The sequence below is a fragment of the Phoca vitulina genome, unplaced genomic scaffold, assembly GCF_004348235.1.
Source record: "Phoca vitulina isolate PV1807 unplaced genomic scaffold, GSC_HSeal_1.0 scaffold73, whole genome shotgun sequence".
NCBI lineage: Eukaryota > Metazoa > Chordata > Mammalia > Carnivora > Phocidae > Phoca > Phoca vitulina.
This window is the reverse complement of record NW_022589776.1, coordinates 6,153,148-6,175,087: the sequence shown is the minus strand read 5'-3', so window position 1 is coordinate 6,175,087 and position 21,940 is coordinate 6,153,148. Positions and strand designations below refer to the sequence as shown.

Here is a 21,940-nt window from a genome sequence, read left to right as displayed (position 1 = left end):
TAAATCTTCTTTAGAACAAACCCAGGTAATGAAATGCAGATATGGATCTCACGTATGGAACAATCTAAGTGCTACCAGCACAAAAATATGGCTTTAAAAATAAAATAAAATCTTGGGTTTTGTTTTTCTAAGGTGTACTTCTCTTTCTTGAAATAAAAAATAAATTATTTAGAGCTATCATTGTAAAATAGTCATGTGTATTAACACATTCTTATTAAGGCCCTGGAGATGAAAAACAGAATCAAATTTAGAAGGTAAATTCCTCACAGGTGTGACTCAGGTTAGTGTGCTGCTGTCTGTCTGCTTGGGTTAATTTTAATGTCACAAGGAAATATCTAAGCACCAGTCAAAATTTAACCTTTACTATTTATTTCTACCTTTCTGCAGGATAGTGGTCATTGAGTCAATTAGTATTTTAACCTTTTGGTGAACTGGGAACTGAAATTTCTCCCTTGAGAGTTTAGAAATGACATAAATACAATATTTATACACGAACATTTGAACCCCTCCCACAGATGATGGAGGCCCCTAAAACACAGCTGCTGTGGACATCTTTCTACGACAAGAGATAAATCTGGTTTTAGGTCCCAAACGAAAACACTTCCCAGTGGAACATGAGGGCATCTGAATGAAAAGGAAGAGAGGAGTAGGAAATGAAAATGCAGGCTGAGACACGGGCAGAACGACCACTTTGCTTTCCTGGGGTGGCTTGCTGTCATTGCCAAGTCCCGCTGGCTTGGTTTCTCAAACACCTGAGGATTAACTGACCAGGAACCAAAGCTCCTTCTTTCTGGAACCTACTCTCAGATCAGTGATATTCAGCTTTCTTTCTATGACCCTCATGGTATCAGTGACGATATCTAGGATTCTTGAGACAATGTCAGACCAAATCAACCTCAAGTCACTTTAACTTATATATACATATAACACATATGGTACATACATTTTAAGGAGGAACGAACCACAGTCATAACATCTAACAAATAAGAGCACAAAACCTAAAAAGCTCAAGAAAGTCTGGGAATCACTGTTCTGTAAGATGGACCAACATTCAGAAAAAAGAAGCCCTAGGAATTGTGTGTTTTGTGTGGCTGTGCACGTGCTGTCTCCAGAGACGGCCTTTCCACTTATCTGTGCATATTAAGATCAGGCAAAGGATATAAATCCTGTTTCCTCGAACCTTTGGGCTACTGAGACGGCTGCTGTCCCCTTTCGGATCATGTATCTTCCTCGCGTTCTTTCTCTCCTCATAAGATATTTATTCTGTCTCATGCAAATTTCATCACTTTTTTCTTTCCTAAACTCAAGAGAATTCATAACTGGGTCATGACAACAAGGGAATGCTTCTAGAACTAATAACAATCACTCGAACATGGAAAGAGATTCTATTTAAAAATTAACACCCCAACATATATCTTGCTTTTAAAAGACTAGTAAAATAGGTTCTTCCAATTGACAGATGGATAAGAACAAAGTATCCCAAATTCTTGGCTCTCAGGTAATGGGTGGGAAGGCAAAGATTTACTGTTGGGGCAAGCAGGCGATTTCACACGCGACTTGAGAAGGGAAAGGCGACTGGAGAGGGCAGGCCCTTTTGGTTTCCACAGTCCGTGCGAGAAGGCGGCCCCCGTGGGTGTAGCGGACAGCGCGCTGAGGCGGCAGTACGGCCTCAGGAGCTGCTGGGCCAGGCCCAGGGACCAGTCTAGTCTGGTGTCCAGCCTCGGCTCCCGGTCACACGGGACTTAGGCAATCCCGAAGGGGGTTCCTTCCCCAAGTTCAGCCCCACAACCAGCCTTCTCAGGAACTCCAAACTGGAGCTAACTAGAACTCAATCCAGGCGGAAGGCAAAGCAAATACTAATGCAAACTCACTCGATGGCCACGGTCTTGCCCTGGGACGTCCGGAGAAGAATTGCTCCCTACCTGGGGCACCTCTGAGGGCACAGTGAGAGCCAGGGGCCAAAAGAACCACAGCTCCAAGAACAAAGGCTGAGGTCGACAAAGATCTGGAAAGCTCTACTTTTAAAGTCCAGCAAATTCTCAAGGTCATACAGCAGTCGGAGACAGAAACTCTTGCTCTTTCTTTCACTGTCTAACACCATCACAGGGAAAGGTCTCGGAGCAGACCAGAGAAAGCGACTTGTCACCATCTACAAACTGAGTGAAGACAACGAACAGCGAAGACAGCACAATGAGCTCATTTTACCATAGTCTCCTCACGAACGGGCTGCCCTGGACCCCGATGGCACCTCGGTGAGGGTGCCTGGGACACGGTGGGCGCTCAAGTGTCTGTTCTAGTTACCTGGATGCCATCTCCTAGGTCTCGGCTTATGTTGTAGAGACTCGGGGAATGCGAGGACCTGGTGGAAATGTCACTCTTTCTTCTGCTTCGGCCCAGAAAGCCTGTCGCTCCAGTGATATAAAAAGGGAGTATGGAAGCCCTTTCCTGAATTCCTAAATCCCACCCACGTTGTCCTTGTCAATGGCCAAGCCTGGCTGTCAGCTTAGACGAGCGCTTCGCAAGCACTTCCCCTGAACCCCAAATGCCAGTGGACCGTGGCCCAGCTGCAGCCCGCAATGTGGCTGATGTGTGGCTGAAGGAGGAGCGCGGCCACGGCGATCTTAACCCGCCTGCCTCGCCTCGACCAGGCCCTCCTCCTGCCGAACAATCCGGATGGAGTTATCTGGGCTGAAGAAAAGCCGAACTAAGCAATACCTCCATAAAAATTACCAGCTGTTTGCTGCAGTCTTATATACTTAAAAAATCTTTCGGAATAAGTTCTACAGATGACAGCTTCTCTAAAGAAATACTCAGAAAAATGTTTGGATAGGAACAGGCTCAAAGGATCATCGAAAATTTCACATCTGGCAACAAATCTGAACTTCTAGCTGACTTCTGATTTTTTTTTTTTTTTTACTCTTTTCTCTTCATTCAAGATAACCTGATAAGAGAGGGCTGCATCATGTTTCCAAACATTTTGGGCATTAAATCTTCCGGAGCAGGCAGCCCTCTAAGGGGCTCCCACAATGCCTCCAAGCTGGAGGCAGCCATCAAGGTTTTTTTGTGTCTCCCCCAAACCCCCAATATAGGTAAGCTGATCGGCCCTCTGTAATCCATAACCAACACTTTGAGCTTCCAAACCTCAATGCAAGACATCCCCCGAGTTACATACTTAAGGCCACTGAGACTGACTCTTCTTTTACCAGGCTTTCTGCGGCACAATGGAAGGCTTTACAAAGAACAGATTAAATGTGACTGGAGCTGAGAACAGCTCTAAACGAGGACACCTATGTTTACATCCCCCCCCCCCGCCCCCCCCAGCCAACACAGGGCACACCTTCAGAATTAGTAAAGTTGTTTTCCTAGTAAAGTGATTTTGACCGCAGTGTGCCCTCAGTTTCGAGGGAGGAGGTAAGAATTTGTAAAACAACTACCAGGGGTCAAGAAATGAACCAAGTGCCCAAAATCCGAGGGCATGAAAACTGTAGATCAGATAAGTAGGAGGAATAGCCCTGATTTACAGCTCCGACCGGCAGAGACGAGAAGATTATGAACAGAAATGTTTTAAAAGGTTGTGGGTTGGGGGCCGTTGGGAGATTGCTGAGATGCAAGGTCCAACACAGAGATCCAACTGGGAGAGGGCAGGGCTCAAGAGGTCCGAGCGAAAGCCGGGGGGTGCCTCGAGAGGGAGGCTATTCACAGATGTCGAGGCTGGGCCTCACCCAGCAGAGGACCCAATAAATGTCCTCCTGTTTCCTTATAATACTCTCTTCGGTAGAAACACTCACTCCGTGCATAGGGCTCCCTCGGGTCTTTGTTTTTTCCCTCTCCCTTTTTCCTTTTCTTTTTTAAAAATTTCCTTAAAGTTTATAATTTAAAATAAACATCCTTAACTTATTTGAGAAATGTTGTTGCTTTCTCAGGATAAAGAGCTGCTTAGATCTTGTTTAAAGAGATTCAAAACCCTTTTAATGTTATATCTGACAGCAGAGAAGGCATGAACTTCTCCTATTTGTGCAGTTTTATGTACATATGTGTGAGTATATATGTATATATATTTGTATATATAATGTCTGTTTTAACACATAACATTCCATACTTCTGATAATCAAGTTTGCATTCAAGTTGACATTTCACACCTCTGGAAAAAAGGAAGTAAATTAGCTTCCACGACTGTTTCCGTCCTACAATAAAGCCAAGGATGACAGTTGGTGAAATGGAGTGATTATTGCCAAATCTATGAAGAACATGGGAGTAATGACTGGAACGCATGGTCCTTGCACTTTTAGTTTTCTTTGTTTATAAGCAGAATCGTGACTTCTGGATTTCCTTTCTAAATTTTAGTGAGGGAATTAGAAGAAGAAGCCATTTCAAAGCTAAAGACTGAGATAAAATTACCCTGCCCAGAGATTTACTAGTACAATGGATAAAATCTTTATCCCAAACAAAAATTGTAAGTTACAAATAGAAAAGTTGTTTTTTTTTTTAATAGGAAATATTCAGAGATTCCTGCTATGGTATGGTTAGCCCTTTTCTGTGTGGAAGAAAGGGTGTTTATTTTGGATGGCTTATGGACAGCATATTTGAACAACCTCTCCAGGGGACAGTGAACCCTGTTGGTGAAGACTGCTCCCACCAGGGGTTTGGAAAGGGCAGTGGGTGTGTGAAGATGAAGATGGTATGCAGAGACACAAATATTTATAGTTCTGTAAACTCTAAAGAGGAAAAAGAACACCCTTTATTACAACTGGGGTTAAAAAAAGCCCCCTATCTAAAATGGAAAATTCCCATCTGCTCTAGACAGAAGGAAATGAACATTAACAGGAGTTCAATAGAAACCACTCCTAAAGTCCAGTTTTGATGCAACAGCTCTTATCTGTGTCTTCTGAAACAGTGTATCCCCAAATCACATTAGCTGTCCATTCAGAACCAGTCTTGGTTGATCAATGGGATCGATTGTTTTGGTTGGTTCTTGGTATTTGCATGTTCTCCTAAAGGACAAGGGGGCCAGAGTGGGGTTTTTAGACTGGCAGATGAATCCCTGAAAAATTCATTCTGACGATGTCCTATTGCACTCCACGTGCTTCTATCCGATAGACACTTGGTCTCTACCTACCGAGCCCGTGGGCTCATCTCTCACTCACATGTCGTTCCTACTTTTTCCTCCTCTAACAACCTCAGTGCTCTCAACAAGAGGAAAACAATAATAAAAATAGTAATAATTAAAAAGGTAATCTACATTATTCACTTCCTTTTGGTATATTACAGTGGTATTTTCTGTACATGGCCCAGAACTAAGTTCCCTATGTACATAGAGACATGGGGGGAAAGCATCGACCTTGGAAGTCTTAGCCTTATGCCCTGAAAGACAAGGTTCCTTTCTTCATTTGAGAGTGTCTCGCCACTCTGCTGTTCGGAAGTAGCAACATTCTGTAAACCTGGGGGGGTCGGGGAGAGGGCTGGGGCCAGGAGAGCGGGGACATTTCCTTCTGTCTCCTCCCACAGTCTGTGTGGTCACAAAGGCCGTCAGCAGCTGCTGTTTTTGAATTCACCATTCTCCGTGATGGAAAGCTTGGTGGGGTTGGTGGGGGAGATGCCATTGCGGACCTGCATGCTGTACCGCTCCTTCACTTGCGTCAGCGCGCTCATCAGTCTGGTGTTGGCCGAATCCAGGGACACGATCCGCTTTTCCTGCAACACACCAATCGGGGCTTTATTCAGGCCACGTGCAGGAAACCACATGGTAATGCTCCACTGAATGACTGTTCTAATGCTTTCTATCAAACAGCAGTACGCATGATGCTTCCCAGACAAATGGAACGTCTCTGCCTCTTTCTGCACCCTACTCAGGCTCGGCTTCCCCTGAGCCCAATGCATCTGTGTTTCTTTTCTCTCTCTTTTTTCCTTTCAGCACAGCAGGACTGGTTATTAATAATCCCTTGGGACGCTAGGATGACGTGAACAAGACACCAGGTGTTACTTCAGACTGTGCAACAGGGCTGTCAAGCTGCCTTACGGTATTAAGTGCTTTGGGTCAAAATTAAAACATAGAAATCAGGTGGCAAAGAAAGAAGCACCAGAGGTTTCATTTCACAGAGGAGAAGTGCATGTGCTCTGCGGGTTCTTGGCCCCTCAAGAGGGCACATCAGTCACATTTGGAGAGAATTCACATTGTGCTCAAAATTAAAACAATACATGGTGGCAGTTTCTAGTCACCAACAAAGTGAGGATGCAACAGCAAGAGGGGAAAAAGCAGCCAGAAGCTCAGACCAAGGGGTCATTTGAATATGGGAAGGGAGATGTGGCCGAAGGGGGATGCCAGAAACATAACACATGAAAACAAACAGAGAACACAAGCTTCTCGACTCATTCCAGCTCAGAGTTACTCCAGGAAAGCTACCCAATAACGAGATTGCTTTCATTTTCCTTTTGAGTCTCTGGGGAAAAAAAAAGTGCCTTAGGACCAATATTTTGGAACCAAAGATTGTTGAATACACACACACGGAAAAAAAAAACAAAAAACAACAAAACAAAAAACCAAGAGAGAAAAAAGGGCCACCCGACCCCATCAAAATATGGCAATCTAAAGGGAAGTAGGCTCATCTAAAAAAAAAAATCATCCCGTCAAAATATTATCAGTCTCACAAAGATTAGGAGAGAACCCCTAATCTTAGTTTCAGCAGGTAGGGAGATCATTCCAGAACCTTTCCAACATGAAGTTGTCACTTTTCAGAAAAGAGGCTAACGCTGAGAGGGGTGGTCTTCACTTATGTCCATGAAATTAAAAAGAAAAAAAAACATGTGAGGAACAAGCCTGAAAGCCAAAAGCAGCTTTCCTCCCCTGGAGTATCTGAATTTACCCCGGGAAAAGCGTGGTAAGGCGGGTCACGGGGAGGTGCAGAGAGGGCAGGAATCCCGTCCCTGAGGGTTGGATGCTGCTCCTCGCTAGCGGGCAGCAGCCCCCCAGGGCCATGTCGGGGTGCTCCCAGCAACGCGCCACCAGGAGGGGGCTGAGGGAGGACCACTGCCCTCCACTGCCCTGGGGGATGCTGGAGGCAAAAGCATTACGGACAACAGCATCAAGTAATGCTGCCCTTTAATCTCCTACTTTGGGAATGGGTCAGGGCAGCAGGGCTAGGGGTTTCAAAAGTACGAAAAAAGACCCTTGTTACTGGCATTAAAAAAATGTTCTCCTTTTCTCTGATGGAGGTCTCAGGTGGTAAGATACATAAAATCAGCATTATTAGGTAAGCATTCATCTAGTATAAGATGCTTTTTATTTTGGGAGTAACTCATTTTGAGGGTAGGCAAAACTCAATGAAAGAAAGATCTGTGAGGCTTAAAAAAAATAGTAATTAAAAAAATCATAGCCAATGGAGTTTATTGGGATAACAAGTCTAGATCTTTAAAAAGCCAGCAGGTAAGGACTGGTCAGTGGTTACCAGGAAACAAGGAGTGGGGGGCCAAATACGATGGTTCCCCCTCTGGTTAAGAATGGTCTCTGAACGGAGTAACTGTTAATATCCTGAAATGATTAAAAAAGGAATTTCAGTATTAGGATAAATAAGGCCCCAATAAGAAGGAAAGTAGGATTCTTCAGGTTTAACCCCACCCCCCTAAAATTTTTTTAGGCATTTGTAAAAAGTTATTTGATTCTTAAAGGGTCAAAAAGAAGGCTAAGAATGATTGCAATTATTTATTTCCTACAAGAGTAACAGCTGAAGCCAAATAACACCCCTGCTGAACAGCTGAAAGTTTCCAAGTGGACAAATCCCCTTTTGTAATTCCCCCCACTGCCAACGTCTCAAAATAAAACAAAAAGTAAAAGAAAAATCATCAAATAGGGACTTTTGAAAGTCAAGGTCAGTTGGCAAAAGATGCTCTGACATTTTGATTCCGCTTGGGTTGACAGGCAAAGCAATCCACGCCTGACAGGAAGGCTTTCCAGGGTGGTTGCTGTAGGAGCTGGAATGGGTAGGAGGCCGGTGTCCTGGGCCAGGGCTGGGACTGCTCAGCTACAGAACGGACCGGGTTTACTTGCCTGTTTGAATAATCTCATCTCCATTTATGACCTGTAATTTAACACAGCGGAGATATCACTTGCAACAGTAACTAGGCAGCTGCTTGCTTCTCAGAGGAGGAAGCCCTTCTCTGTTCTCCATCTGATTCACATGGAGAGATCCTGGGGGGGTGAAAGTGGCACAGTCCCTGGTCTGATGCTTCAGAAATGGTCCCCTTAGTTCCATCACCAGGATCCCCATGGCCGTGCTACAAGGTCCAAGACAGCTGGTTCTGGCCTGGCCAGTGCAATGCTCATCATCCTGCAGTGTAGTTAGAAGGTGGCTGACCCAGGCCAGGCCTCATGGCATAAAGTCCAGGAGACGGACAGGCTGACTTCAGCGACAAGCCTTGCCCAGAGGGGCGCAGGACTGCTGGCACAGATGAAAGCCAGTTCACTGGGCACCAGGCCTTCAGTGCTTTGGGAAATGCTGGGCTCAGCTCGAATATAAGGAAAGCAAACCGTATTCATAGGAGAAATATTTTCCACTACCAGTGGCACTAAGGAAGATGCCAGGGACCTAAAAGGATGGGCTACCTCACTGGGAAGCTTTCACCCCAAACGTGTGTGCGTTCTATTAAATGAGCCAGAAGGACTGCTCTGCTCCATCAGACACTTAGGATGTAAGATTGATCCCGACAAAGGACAGGCTCTGATGTAAAAAGTCATTCATTACAAAGGCTGCCCCAAGATGTTCAAAGGCTGCCCCAAGATGTTCAAAGTCTTTTGCTATAATAAGACTTGAATGTACCAGTAAGACAACAGCTGGAATTGGAGGTCATAATTTTTTTTTAAATTAGCTTTAGTGTTTATGATTTGTGCTATACACCGTACACTGTTTTTCAAAATGTGGTCCAGTGAATTCTCCAAGTATTCTTCAGGGATCCCTGGTGGGCCTCTGGTAGAAAGCTTACTGTACAGTGACGCCCGTGTCTGACAAGGTAATTTACTATATTTAGCCAACCTCAGTGTGATTTCATCCCTGAGCTGAAAGTGGTCCTTGCTGGTGGTGCTCAGTACGAGCAGTTGGAAAGTGACCTATGGAAGGTCCCTCTGGTTTGACCAAAATAGTCCACGGAATCAAAGCATTTGAAAACCACTGCCTTGAGGAATGGACCCAAAATATCTAGTTTAGCCAGACCACAAGCTGACGCTGACTAATGCTCTGAGGATCACATTTCACCCGTCCCTGAACAGCAACACCCTCCTCCTGGTTAACTGACAGATGGTCCTTACTTTCCAGAGCTTTTGAGGCCTGATAGATCCTACTCCCTTCCTTGTGTTCACCGTCCATGCCTGACTCCAGCATCACACCCAGTCATCTGGCCCTCAATGTCAAAATAGGGGACGGGAGGGGCGCCTGGGTGGCTCAGTCGGTTAAGCGGCTGCCTTCGGCTCAGGTCATGATCCCAGGGTCCTGGGATCCAGCCCCGCATCGGGCTCCCTGCTCGGCGGAAAGCCTGCTTCTCCCTCTCCCTCTGTCTGCCGCTCTGCCTACTTGTGCTCTCTATCTCTGTTAAATAAATAAAAATCTTAAAAAAAAAAAAAATAGGGGACGGGAGCGGGTAGAAACGGCCAGAAGCTAATGAGGCTGTCCTGCGGGCAGCTGAGAAGAGGGAAATGCTCTGTGCCCAGAGCCACCACTGTGACACACCCAAGCTTCCTCTGCTCAAGACTGACACAGTTTTAGACCAGCTGGAATTATGAAAATGGTCCGTTTTATCTCAGCAGAACCAAAATCTCTCCTGGTGTGATTATTAATAGGACTCTTCCTGCACCCTTTTGTCACACTGAAAACCTACCAGTGAAAACTTATTAACAGTGGTTTTCCTGACTAAACTGCTTTCTGTATCCAGGTTGTTTCTCTGAAGGCTCTGGGATGAGTTTTTTATAGTATGTATGGCAAGATGGCCTTGTGTCCACTACCCCTCCCTCACCCACCTTGGGGACACCCAGAAAGGTTTAAAAAAAGGACCAAGTCAGATAATTACAGCAGACCTTTCTTCTGATTCTTATGAGGTCCAAATATCCAGAAACTACAGAGTCCAAAATATTCCAGGAGCTACGCTGACGAGTGTCACAGCTCACACTGGCCTACAAGTTGGGTGTGTCTGTGGAGCATTGGGCCCAGGAAGCCTCCTGCCACGACTCTGCTTTCAGCCTCCCTCCCAACTCCTTTGAAAAATAAACCCCACCCCACATTAACCCTGTCAGGAAACCAGATAGGGGGTGTTATGTGCATGCTTAATAATGCCAGGGGCTCCGACACAGAGGGTCCCCTATGCAGAGAAGGTCCCCGATAAAGTCCTTGCTCCCATTTTTATTCCATAGCTTGGGGATATGATAAGGTCTTTAAAGGTGAGAAATGCAAACCCGTGTGGGTTGGGTGTTTCTAGGAAGGGGACACATTTGGTGGCTAGACCAGCCACTATCAAAACCGCACCTGCCTTTTGTTATTTATTTCGCTCTAAGAAATACAACCATATTTTGCAATGATAAAAAGAAACCAAATCAGCAATGTTTCCTGCCTCCTGGATTGGCTCTGATCACTGATGTGCCCTGTGAGGTGCTCTTGGCAGTCATCATGCCATCAGTGTCGTAGGGATACGCTACAGCGAGCAGAGGCCCAGGTTCTGATTTCATCAAGACTAAGAGGTTCTCTAAGCACAGTGCCAACAAAGGAGGGCAGCCAAGCAAATCCCAAGCATCACTGCCAAACCCTGCACCGAAAGAACAGCAAGGAAAGGTACCTGCCACAACCCTGTCTTTCCCCTACAGTTCCACTCGTCTGTGGGGCTAGAGGTCGATGGCACAGTGGACGTGACTAACAAGACCGTGAACATCACAGCCAAGCGATGGGCAGTGGAGGTCACAAGCCAGACACATGCGGTGTACTTTTCACAGTTACCCCCTTAGAGAATGCCCTCCTTTCCATAAGGAAAGAAGGAAACCCCATCATGCATTAGGTTAAGATTTGTCCAGCAACTGCTCTAAGCACGCTAATACTTTGCTGGGTTAACAGACTTGTCACCAGTCAAAGAAAGAAAAAGTAATACAGGTCACATAGAAACTCTTTTAATCTTCAAAAGGTAATGCTGAGAACTTCCCAATGACCCATTTTTTGCAGTACATGCCTTGGGCACTTCCTGTCGGAAGTCAGGATATTTAACAGTCATTATAAACAAGTGCCTTCTACTAGATTCAAGGCCTGCTCACCTGTGCATCGATTATTTTTTGCTTTGCATCAATAACTGCTTGCATCTCAGCATGATCCTTCTTCAGTTCCTCTTCCACAGCCATCAGCCTAGAACGTGGCAGCAAGGAGACATCGAGAACGTACGTCAAAGAGAGGCCAGCTGACGTAGGGGACAAGAAACCCAAACTCGGCAGAGTCCAGATTTCCACCCCTCCCCCATGAGAGGTCCGTGATCCTGCTTGCTTTCTTCTCTCCCACCTTGGAAGGAGCCATCCAAGGCTGACCTCTCTGCTGGTAACCAGATCCCGTGCATTTTCATCTCCTCTGGGACAGGGTCCCCAGAATCACTTCCTCCCTCTCCTCTGTCAGATCCTTCCCCCGGCACAGCCTGGTTCATCGCAAACTAGCAAACCACCCAGAAAAAAACAAATGACCCCCCTCTCATTCTCAAGTTCCCCGGGGACAGCCGTCCCTCTCTCCCTGCACGGCTGAGTTTCTCAGAGGGGGCTACACTTAGTCAGCCTACTTTCTCTCTCGGGCGCCACTCACATCTTAACCCACAGACGTTCGACTCCATGAAACGGCTCCAAGACTGCTAATTCCCTCCATACTTCTGAAACGACAAAGCTTTTCTGTCTTCATTTTGCTTGACCCCTCGGTAGCATCCGACAGGAGTGAAGCACAGTGGTTCTGAGCCTGGGCTCCGGAGCCTGACTCCCTGGCTTCAAGTCCTGGCTGCCCCGCTAAGTGACCTCGGGCAGGTGACTTCATGGCTTCGGAGCCTGTTTCTTGATTTATAAAAGGAGAATAACGCCTGCCTCAGAGGTTGGCATTAAACACATCTTTATGGACAGATTAAACCAATTATTATTTGTAAAGTGCTTAACAAAAGTGCCTGGCCTAGGGTGAGTGCTATGTAAGTGTGTGGTAAAACTGATCCCTCCCGGAGACTCCCTGGACATCTCGGCACTCTCTCTCTCTCTCTCTCAGTTCTCTGGCCCTGAAGAGATCCAGTGGTGCTGCCCTTCCATGTCTCAAGACTCATGAAGACCTAAGTGACTCCTGGACATTGAATACTAAGACCTTTCAAGTGAGTCGCTACATTTTCATTTTTTCTTTTTTTTTTTTAAAGATTTTATTTATTTATTTGAGAGAGAGAGAGAATGAGAGACAGAGAGCATGAGAGGGGGGAGGATCAGAGGGAGAAGCAGACTCCCTGCCAAGCAGGGAGCCCGATGCGGGACTCGATCCCGGGACTCCAGGATCATGACCTGAGCTGAAAGCAGTCGCTTAACCAACTGAGCCACCCAGGCGCCCATCATTTTTTCTGATTATTACGATGAAAGAAAAACCTACCACCTCTGTCTTCAAAGGAAGGGTAGGAAGGTCTCCCATTTAGAAAATGTTGAGAGATATGGTCATGCATCACATCCGTATGAAGTCCCAGAGCATATGCAGAACTGAAGTGGCTTCTGCTGCCATGACTTAAGGATTCTTTGGATCATCTTCCGATCTCTTTGTGCCCCTAACTGGCCCACACCCCCCAGCAGCTGAAGGTCTGACCTGCTGATGATGCTCTTCATCTGGCTGTCCTTCTCCTCCTGCTGCCTGCGCAAGCGCTCCTCGCTGTCCTCCAGCCTGGCCTTGTACTCCAGCAGCAGCTTCTGCATCTGCTGTTCCTGCACCAGCAAGCGGCGTTCATATTCCTCCAGCCGCCGGCTGGACACGCGCAGGCGCTCCTTCAGCTTCGTGATTTCCTGCTCATACTAGAGCATAAGACAGGCATCAAAGACAAGGGGGGGGGGGAACTGGAGTTACGTTGGTTTTCGAAATCAAGGTGGTTGGATGCTGTCTGAGCTGCCATTCCACGTGCTCCTAATATTCTTAAAAATGATCAAAAAGCATAAATGGTAAAGGAGCTCTGTCCTCTCTCCCCTTAAAATCACATTTTTAATCTGAACTTGGCATTTCGAATCTATATGTTATGTATCTCTTTCCACATTCACTACCAGTTGCTGCAAGCTACATCCAATCTGTATCAAATGGGGGCAGGGGAAAAAAAAAGATCAAGTACTTAGAAGCCTGATAAATCACTTAAAATAAGCCCAAAGCCAGTTGTCTACCAGAGAAAAGATCTGTGTTATCATCAGCTGTACTGGAGGCTCTCTGACACATCCTGGCTCATCAGACTCTCATTCCTTCATTCTACTAGAATCAGCCCTTTAGAGAACAAGCGAATTTTCTATACTGTTACGCTACTAACTCAATAAATAGAATCTGATGGCAAAGTAAGCTATTGCTGCTTTCTCCCCAACTATACAAGGGTAAAATATTTAGGTCACAAGCACTAAGCAAAAGGCCCACACATTCTCCAGGGCTGATTAATACTGCCTCTTGGCCCCTTTTCATGATGTGGTTCATCGGCTCAATTTGGTTCCGCTGGCTGGAACATATATGTCTGTTTTCTCACTAAAGCTTTATATAAATACATATAAACTAAAGCTTTATATAACAAATTCTCACTGAAGCTTTAGAGAATCCCAGCCCTTTCTCATACTGACAGTGCAGTAGCTGAGGTGTGAGTACACTGGAATGTCACATTTCTAGGTGAGGTGAGAAGCATAAGCTTTCTTGCATATGGTCTACTTAAATTCATTAGTAATTTATGATAAATCTGTACAGTAAAATGCAAACTATTTTCACAGAATATCCCATTTAATTGACAATCAGGCAGTTAGCTTCTGCTTACCCAACATCATGATCCTAAAGTACATTCTTTATCCAGAAGGTCAAAGATGACAATTTTCATGGCAGTTTAAAAAGGCAGACTGCATCAATAAGCGTATTTTAGGATCATGCTGCTAAGTAAGCAGGACGAGCTGTGTGGTGGTAATTAAGTGAGAGACTGCCATACATGCTGTCAAGCCTCTTATTTGATAACCCTTTTTCTTCATGTCAACTTTTCTTTAAAACAAAACAGAAATAGATAATATCTGTTTAAAAATCAATACAGAGCTAGAAGTTCTTTATCCAGTGAAGGCAAAAAGGCAAAAAAAAAAGACAAAATCATTAAACAAGATCTGGGAAAGAAGTCTAGTCCAAGGATAATTTTGGCCTTGGTTGAAGACTAACAACCAGTTTATAGAAACAATATTCCCCTTCAATGACTGGAAATGAAGAGCAGAATGTCTCCAAATTAAGGTAACTTACGTGAAAAGAAAATTAATCCTCCCACCCCAGCCTAATAGACATTTTCTGCATATTTTCGCACAGAGACACTGCTGACTCGTTATATACAGATGTGCATATGCTGGATAACGTAGGAGGGGGAGGTGGAACCGGGGAGGGGAAGAGATCATGTTGGCTAGACACCCTTCTGGTGGCCTATCCCTGTGGGCGCAAGAAGTTAACAAAGACAGGCTAGTTCTACCTTCTCAGCATGCTTGGATTCATCTTGATTTTGCTCAGTCTCTTCCACATCCTCTTCATACTGCCCATTGTTCAGCACCCAGGCCGCTGTCCTCTCTACTGGGGACATTGTGGCAGAGTCCACAGGGGACTGCACCTGCATCAGAAACACTTATTAGCATGTCCCCAAACAGCTCACTAGTTCGGTTTCTCAAACAGAGTTATTCTTGGAGGACAAAACTGTGACCTAATAAATACTCTCAGTTCTAAGTAATATTTTATTAAAGACAGGGCTGGGGGTGAGGAATGAGAATATCTACTTGCAGAAGAATTAACTATTCTGAATAGAAATTCCTATGCATCACATCCAAGAAAAGAAAGCCAAGGCCTTAAAATTGTTCATTAGTCCAGTGGTCCAATTACCAGTGAAATTTCAATGATGGTAAGAATGAGAGAAAAGACCTGACCTGATGGTTGATTGCTCAGCTGAGGAAATGACTGTGTAACCCAGAGACGATCGGGAACCAATAAACTGATTAATGCTAAACTCACAGGGTACCCATTTATTTATCAGAATGCCAAGTCCATAATTTTCACATTAATCATTTAGACAAAGAGAAAAAAACAAGTGATACTGCTCATTTTTACAGAGTGCTGACTTCTTGATGGATGAAGACCACTCAGAAGTCTATATTTTATTTTATTTTATTTTAAAGATTTTATTTATTTATTTGACAGAGAGACAGCAAGAGAGGGAGCACAAGCAGGGGGAGTGGGAGAGGGAGAAGCAGGCCTCCCGCTGAGAAGGGAGCCCGATGCGGGGCTCGATCCCAGGACCCTGGGATCATGACCTGAGCCGAAGGCAGATGCTTAACAACTGAGCCACCCAGGCGCCCCCAGAAGTCTATATTTTAGACCAGTTTCTTGATGAATACAGGATCAAAACAATAGATATTGGATTAGTTTAAGGGATATTTCGATCCAGTTAGGTAGCCAGATAAATTGTCCTTTTCCAATATTAATATACAGAGTGATAAGAATTCTGGCCTTAAGTAGCAACCCTGGGGCGCCTGGGTGGCTGAGTCGGTTGAGCGTCTGACTTTAGCTCAGGTCATGATCTCTGGGTTCTGGGATAGAGTCCCACATTGGGCTCTTTGCTCAGCAGAAAGTCTGTTTCTCCCTCTGCTCCTCCCCTGGCCCATGCTCGCTCGCTCTCGCTCTCTCTCTCAAATAAATAAAATCTTAAAAAAAAAAAAAGTAGCAACCTGCCACTTAAACTATCCCTTAATCTCTTCAATACTCTTTTCTTAATCTACTGATTAGGGATATCACCGCCATCACCGACACTATCACCATCACTCTCTGATACAGAGAGTTGAAGGGACGGAATAAGATAATGTATGTGAAAGTCCTTTGGAAACTACAGAGCTTGGATGTTACCATATTTATGTTTAGAAAACTGGAATTGGATATTACAATTTATATTAAGCTATTGAACATTAAAGCTTTCTCTACAAATGATGCTAGAAATATAAAACAAATTATTTTTCTCTGGTGTGCTTGCGAGAGAGAGAGAGAGAGAACGAGAGAGGCTGGGAGGGAAAGAAAGACGGAGAGAACACAGCATTGTATGTGAGTTAGCCTATTTATTTATTTATTTTAAAAGATTTTATTTATTTGACAGAGGGAGAGTGCGAGAGCGAGCGAGAGTGCACATGCACGAGCAGGGGGATCGGCAGGCACTGAGCCCAAGGCAGACGCTTCACTGAACTACCCAGCTGCCCCTGAGTTAGCCTTTTTAGAATTAAAATAGATTTCTATTTTGAGGACCAACACTGTGTAATCTCATAATTGGAGGGAATTTTCTCTCCCATGCAGAGCTATCTACCTTAAGATTATCTTTATGTCATTCTGAAATAGAATCCAGTTAAACTCTCTATAGATAGCTATTTTAAAAGAAGGTTTTTTTTTGATGACTTTGCAATTTAGAAAGACTAGATGAAAAATACTGGTTGGGAGAAACTCTATAAAATACACATACACAAGTCATAGGAGGGTGGTTCTTAAAGGTATGAAGCAGAACCTGGTTTGACTGATTTGCAAACAGATTACAGATATGTATCAATAAAAAGTGGCATCATGCCTGAGGCACAAGCAAAGCAATTGTTAATGGACTTCTAGAAGTTCCTCCTTTAAAGCCATTTTCTCCACTGTGTCAAGAAACATAAACATGTCTTAAATGTCAAGATCTTCAGTTTTTAAAAGTCTATTTCCATCTTCACTCTGTTATCTAGGTATGTTGTATACTTCATTCATTTGTGTATCACTTTATTATTTTTGTCATAACCACATCATCACTGATATATTACTTATCCCTTTAAAACAACTTTTTCTTGTCAGCGGAGTCCTTATGCTAAGCAATAACATCAGTACAATCATGAGTTTGAGGTTATATATAGATTATATATTTATAAATATATTTTAATATTAATAGTTACATATTTTTCTAACACGTGTTAAAATAATGACGTGATTAATTAAATAAACATCTTGTATACTTAAATAATTTTGAGTATCAAACTTTGGAAACACTGGCCTATAGGATAGAGTATCATCTATAAAGGAAGGTAATAATTATCCACATCAGAAGTTACTATGAGAAACAAATGAGTCAGCATGTAAAAGCATTTTGGAAACGGCAAGGTACTTCACACACACACACACACACACACACACACACACACACACGTTCTCCCCCTACTGGATTCTAAAAGCAGAGCACAAAAAATTGTTTCAGCATTGGCAGAAAAAAATAGTTTTACAAGAGGTTTAGGTTTTTATTTGATATATGTACACCTGAAAGACAAAAGAATGTGATTCTGAGTTTCAAAAAATTAATAGAAAGCCACTATTTAAAGGAGACAAACCCTTTTTAAATTTTATAATCTTATCACGTTAGCACATAGGGCACAGAAAAGCTGCTTTTCTATGAAACCAGGATTTTCTATTATTCAATAGTGGTTTGAGATAAAGCAGGTACTAAAACTAGTAACAACTTTACTGTTTGGAATTTATTATTTCAAGGCAGCTAATTCAATAGCTTTCTGCTTTATACAGTTAACAAGATGCTGCGTGAATGGACTTTCTTTCCCTGTGATTTGTCATGGGGTAGCTATTTATTGAGTGCCTATAAATGCACTGCACACTAAAGATAATCCTAAAACACACTAAGGAGAGATCTTAGCCCCTAAAAGCTATTAAAGCTATTAAAAAGCTATATTAAAACAACAGTGACAACTCCTTAGCACAATCTAGGCTTTGACTGTTAAGTGAGAAGCTGTAAAAACAAGAGTTGGTTCATTCCACTGGTGATGGTGGTAGCTACCGTATCTTCAGAAGGACTAACAATGTCCAATGAATTATAAGAGATTGTGTGATGGAACTGGACATTTGGGTCTATTCCTATTTTATTGGTCGAATCTGATTTTCAACCACTTCCTAATATATCCGAGCATTCTGCATGGCATATCGTAGGAGGTCATTAACTTTGAAAAAAATATTAACTATTCCTTGTATTCATGGCAAAACCTTTACAACATCATAAAGAACAGAAAAGTAATATTGAACAAATAAAAAATAGTTAAAATAGAGGTTTTTTTTTTGTTTTTTTATTTAGAAAACTATATAACTTTTTTTTCTTTTTTTTTTCTTTTTGGTGGGTTTTTTTTTTTTTTTTTTAAGATTTTATTTATTTATTTGAGAGAGAATGAGAGACAGCATGAGAGGGAGGAGGGTCAGAGGGAGAAGCAGACTCCCTGCCGAGCAGGGAGCCCAATGCGGGACTCGATCCCGGGACTCCAGGATCATGACCTGAGCCGAAGGCAGTCGCTTAACCAACTGAGCCACCCAGGCGCCCCTTTCCTATTGGTTTTATGTGTGCTGGTCTTATTTCCCAATTAGATGGTCAATCCTTGATGCATGGCACCATATTATACAGTTTATTTTTGAATGGTAGCAATGTAATTGCACAATATATGCTCAATAAAATATTCATTTATTAATACTCTGGTTCTCTTTAGAATTTATTACTAAACTATACTGTATTACTAAGAGAAAGATACTATATGTTTTTCCTCTAATCCTTTGGAAGTGCATCAAAGGCTTTTCTTCAATGATTGCTCCATCTCCTTTACAAAAAGCTAGCAAAGATAGCAAAATTTGTTATCTCTAGTTTTCATTAGTAGTAGTTATTTAGTTATTATTTAGGCATTATTACAGATAGGAAATTTTATTATCTCTAGTTTAGAGTCAAAGAGATTGGGAAAAGAGGTTGGGCAAGGGCTTCAAATCCCATTTTGCTTAGCTATAGCCTTAGGAAGAGTATTTATATCCACTGGCTTTCAACGGTGGATCATTAAAGAAAAGGAAGGATGAAAAAGACAAAAAGAAAAGCAGGAGGAATTCCTACTAGGAATATCTCTGCTTTGAGATAAAGCCGTCTAGGGTTTCTCTGGGAAAAATACTAATGCTTTAGGGCAAAAGGGCCTGAGACAGCAGTTTCTCGGATCCTGTCATCAGCCAAAGCCTGGCTACGCTGAGGACAATGGAGAACAGGCCAGTCCCCCTTACGTGCTAGTATTTACTAGCTATAAATAAGGCTTGTTGGTTTCAGCTTCTCCAAATCTGAAACAGTCTGGTTCTCATAGTGAAGAGCACTTCTGCTGTCAACACCAAGAGAGGGCTGACTAAAGTCAACTCTGAGGGTCCCTGAAGAGGCTGGTTAGGAGATGGTTCAACACATCCCCACGTGATAGCGGCAGCATCCTTCCAACAGGACTGTTAAATTTGAATTTTTTATTTTAAAAGCCTCTTCAAGTTTGAATTTTTAAGGTTCTGTAACATGCTATATCTGAACACATACACTGTAAGTACAGTCTATTATACACAGATAGTACATGATACATGAAAAACAAAACGGAGGAAAATGAGGGGGAAAAAATCCAAATAAAGGCTGAAAAGGGTAAAAAAATTTGAAGGCAGTATCCTGAAAAAAAAAAAAAAAGACAAAACAAAACAAAACAAAAACCCCTCTCTTTCCTATAGATTGTTTCACTAGGAGTTTATTTCCTTCCTACTCAGTACGTATATGAAGACCAAAGCCAGTAATGCCGCCAACAATGGGCACTCCTTTGTGCTAAGATACAGATGGAATTTGCACGGGACAAAGCCACCGATAATTAGAGACGCCTACAGAACAATCCCCACAAAGAAATCCTCTAGTTTTGGGGATAGAAGAATTCCCCAACACAATTTGCAATTACAATATGCAAAGGAATTTGCCAAAAATGTGCTGATTATATAGAAATTCAGAGGCTTCATGGGAGTGAGAGGAGAAAAGCAAGAAACCAGAAGATAAGGAATAAAAAATAACAACATAAGTTTGAAAGAATAAACCATCTGCATAGAAAAAGCCCATGTAGAGAAACCAGAAACTTGAGCAATAAAAAACCCGTGATTTATGCTTGAACTGCTGTGATGGCGGCATTACCAGCAAAAGCATAAACAAAGATGAATACATAAAGCCGTACTAGGCCGTCTCACTCTGTGCCTCACTTCCACCAATGTAACACAGACATACCCCAATTCATTGATGGCTTGTGGCGCAAAACACTTTTAAATTGGTTTGTAGACTGTACGCATTTCCTGCTTCCCGTCTCTCCAGACGGCCTTCTATTCACCCATAGAAACATGCACTGACTGCTTGTGTGATGGGTGCTAGATTTTCCTACACCTAAATATTATAATGACAATTGGTTCCAGATGGTCCCACAGAAGGCTGTGTAATTTGTAATATTTATAAACCATCAGTCTGAGTCTCGGGCCCTGGGAACTGAGGACTACATGATACAGGGGAATGGGTTAGCATTCCTCTTTTCTGTCCAGGGCTGGGCCCGAGTCAGCTTTTGAAAAGCAGGTTGGAGGGCCCTTTCCGCTGTCCTGTCCCTCTCTGCCAATCCGATATTCTTCTCTACTCCCTATCCCATCCTCAGGAACCCCATGCTACAAACCCCCCCACCAGCAGATGCCTGCCTCCACACAGTACTTCATCTCTGAAATTACTTATTTTTTCTTTCTCCTCTCAGTAAACACTTCGATTCTCTGAAAGTAGTTGATCTCAACTAGAAGCTAGCATAAATGTATCGTGTGGAAATGATGATGATAAGGTGTGAATGACTGCCTTCTGACAAATTAAATATATTGATATAATAGGACATACATACGAAAGATATGGGTTTGCATAAGCATTTTCATTATATGTAATCTTCTTTCCTTTTCTTTAAATGAAAAAGCTTATTAAATCAAAAATGAATTGGGGGAGTGCCCGGGTGGCTCAATGGGTTAAGTGGCCAACTCTTGGTTTCGGCTCAGATCATGGTGTCGGGGTCCTGGGACTGAGCCCTGTGTTGTGCTCTGTGCTCAGCGGGGAGTCTACTCAAGGATTCTCCCTCTCCGGGCTCCCTGCTCAGCAGGGAGTCTGCTTCTCCCTCTGACCCTCCTCCCTCTCATGCTCTCTGTCTCTCATTCTCTCTCTCGCAAATAAATAAAATCTTAAAAAAAAAAAAAAAAAAAAAAAATTTTAAAAAAAAGGATTCTCCCTCTCCTTCTCCCCCCGCTCATGCTCACTCTCTCTAAAATAAATAAATCTTTAAAAAATCAAATGAATTGGGGAAATATAAACAAAATGAAAATGAAAAATTTAAGACTGAAGGAATTTCTCTGGAAATTTCTCCAGAAAGAATGACCAACTAGGAGGTTCTGCTCAGGAAGTCGGCTGCGGGAATCTGCTTAAGTTAGTCGTGCTTTTCATCTTTTCCTCTACTTCTGCATCCCAGGATTCTGTCAGTGTGCTAATTGTTTTTAAAACAGTAACTATCAAACTAGGGGCAAGGCCTCTGATTACAGCAGAATGGAGGCAGAAGCAGCCAAATCAGTAAATGCCTTACCTATAAAAAAAGCCAAATATATTAAAAAGATACACTGGGGTTTTATTGCAGTCTCCTCTGACCAGTGGTTTTGCTGACAAAAGGATCTGTCATAGAACTCTTTCAATCACAAAGCTCCCTATTACTTATAAAGTATGATTAGGTTTCAAAAAAAGGTCAGCAAATACAAAGGAGAAAAATCTTTTTTAGATGAAAGATATTAATGTATACATATACATATACATGTATTGCTCAGGTTATTAGTTTGTTCCCAAAAGCAAAATATGTATTGGT

General features: G+C 43.0%; 1 protein-coding gene across 9 annotated transcripts in view; it reads right to left on the bottom strand.

The window, feature by feature from the left end:
• Positions 1-2,889: 2,889 nt before the first annotated feature.
• RASAL2 (RAS protein activator like 2) overlaps positions 2,890-21,940 on the bottom strand; it is a 360,239-nt gene continuing 341,188 nt past the window's right edge. For 6 of the 9 annotated variants that reach the window (XM_032393402.1, XM_032393399.1, XM_032393401.1 and 3 more), the window contains 5 exons: positions 14,686-14,820; positions 12,819-13,021; positions 11,276-11,363; positions 8,042-8,072; positions 5,404-5,691 (listed from right to left, as the gene is read on the bottom strand). In XM_032393402.1, coding sequence (XP_032249293.1) covers positions 5,549-5,691; positions 8,042-8,072; positions 11,276-11,363; positions 12,819-13,021; positions 14,686-14,820 — 600 coding nt within the window. In that variant the 3' untranslated portion in view covers positions 5,404-5,548. Of the gene's footprint in view, positions 5,692-8,041; positions 8,073-11,275; positions 11,364-12,818; positions 13,022-14,685; positions 14,821-21,940 lie in introns of all 9 variants that reach the window. The other 3 variants (XM_032393403.1, XM_032393404.1, XM_032393400.1) reach the window with 1 other exon arrangement.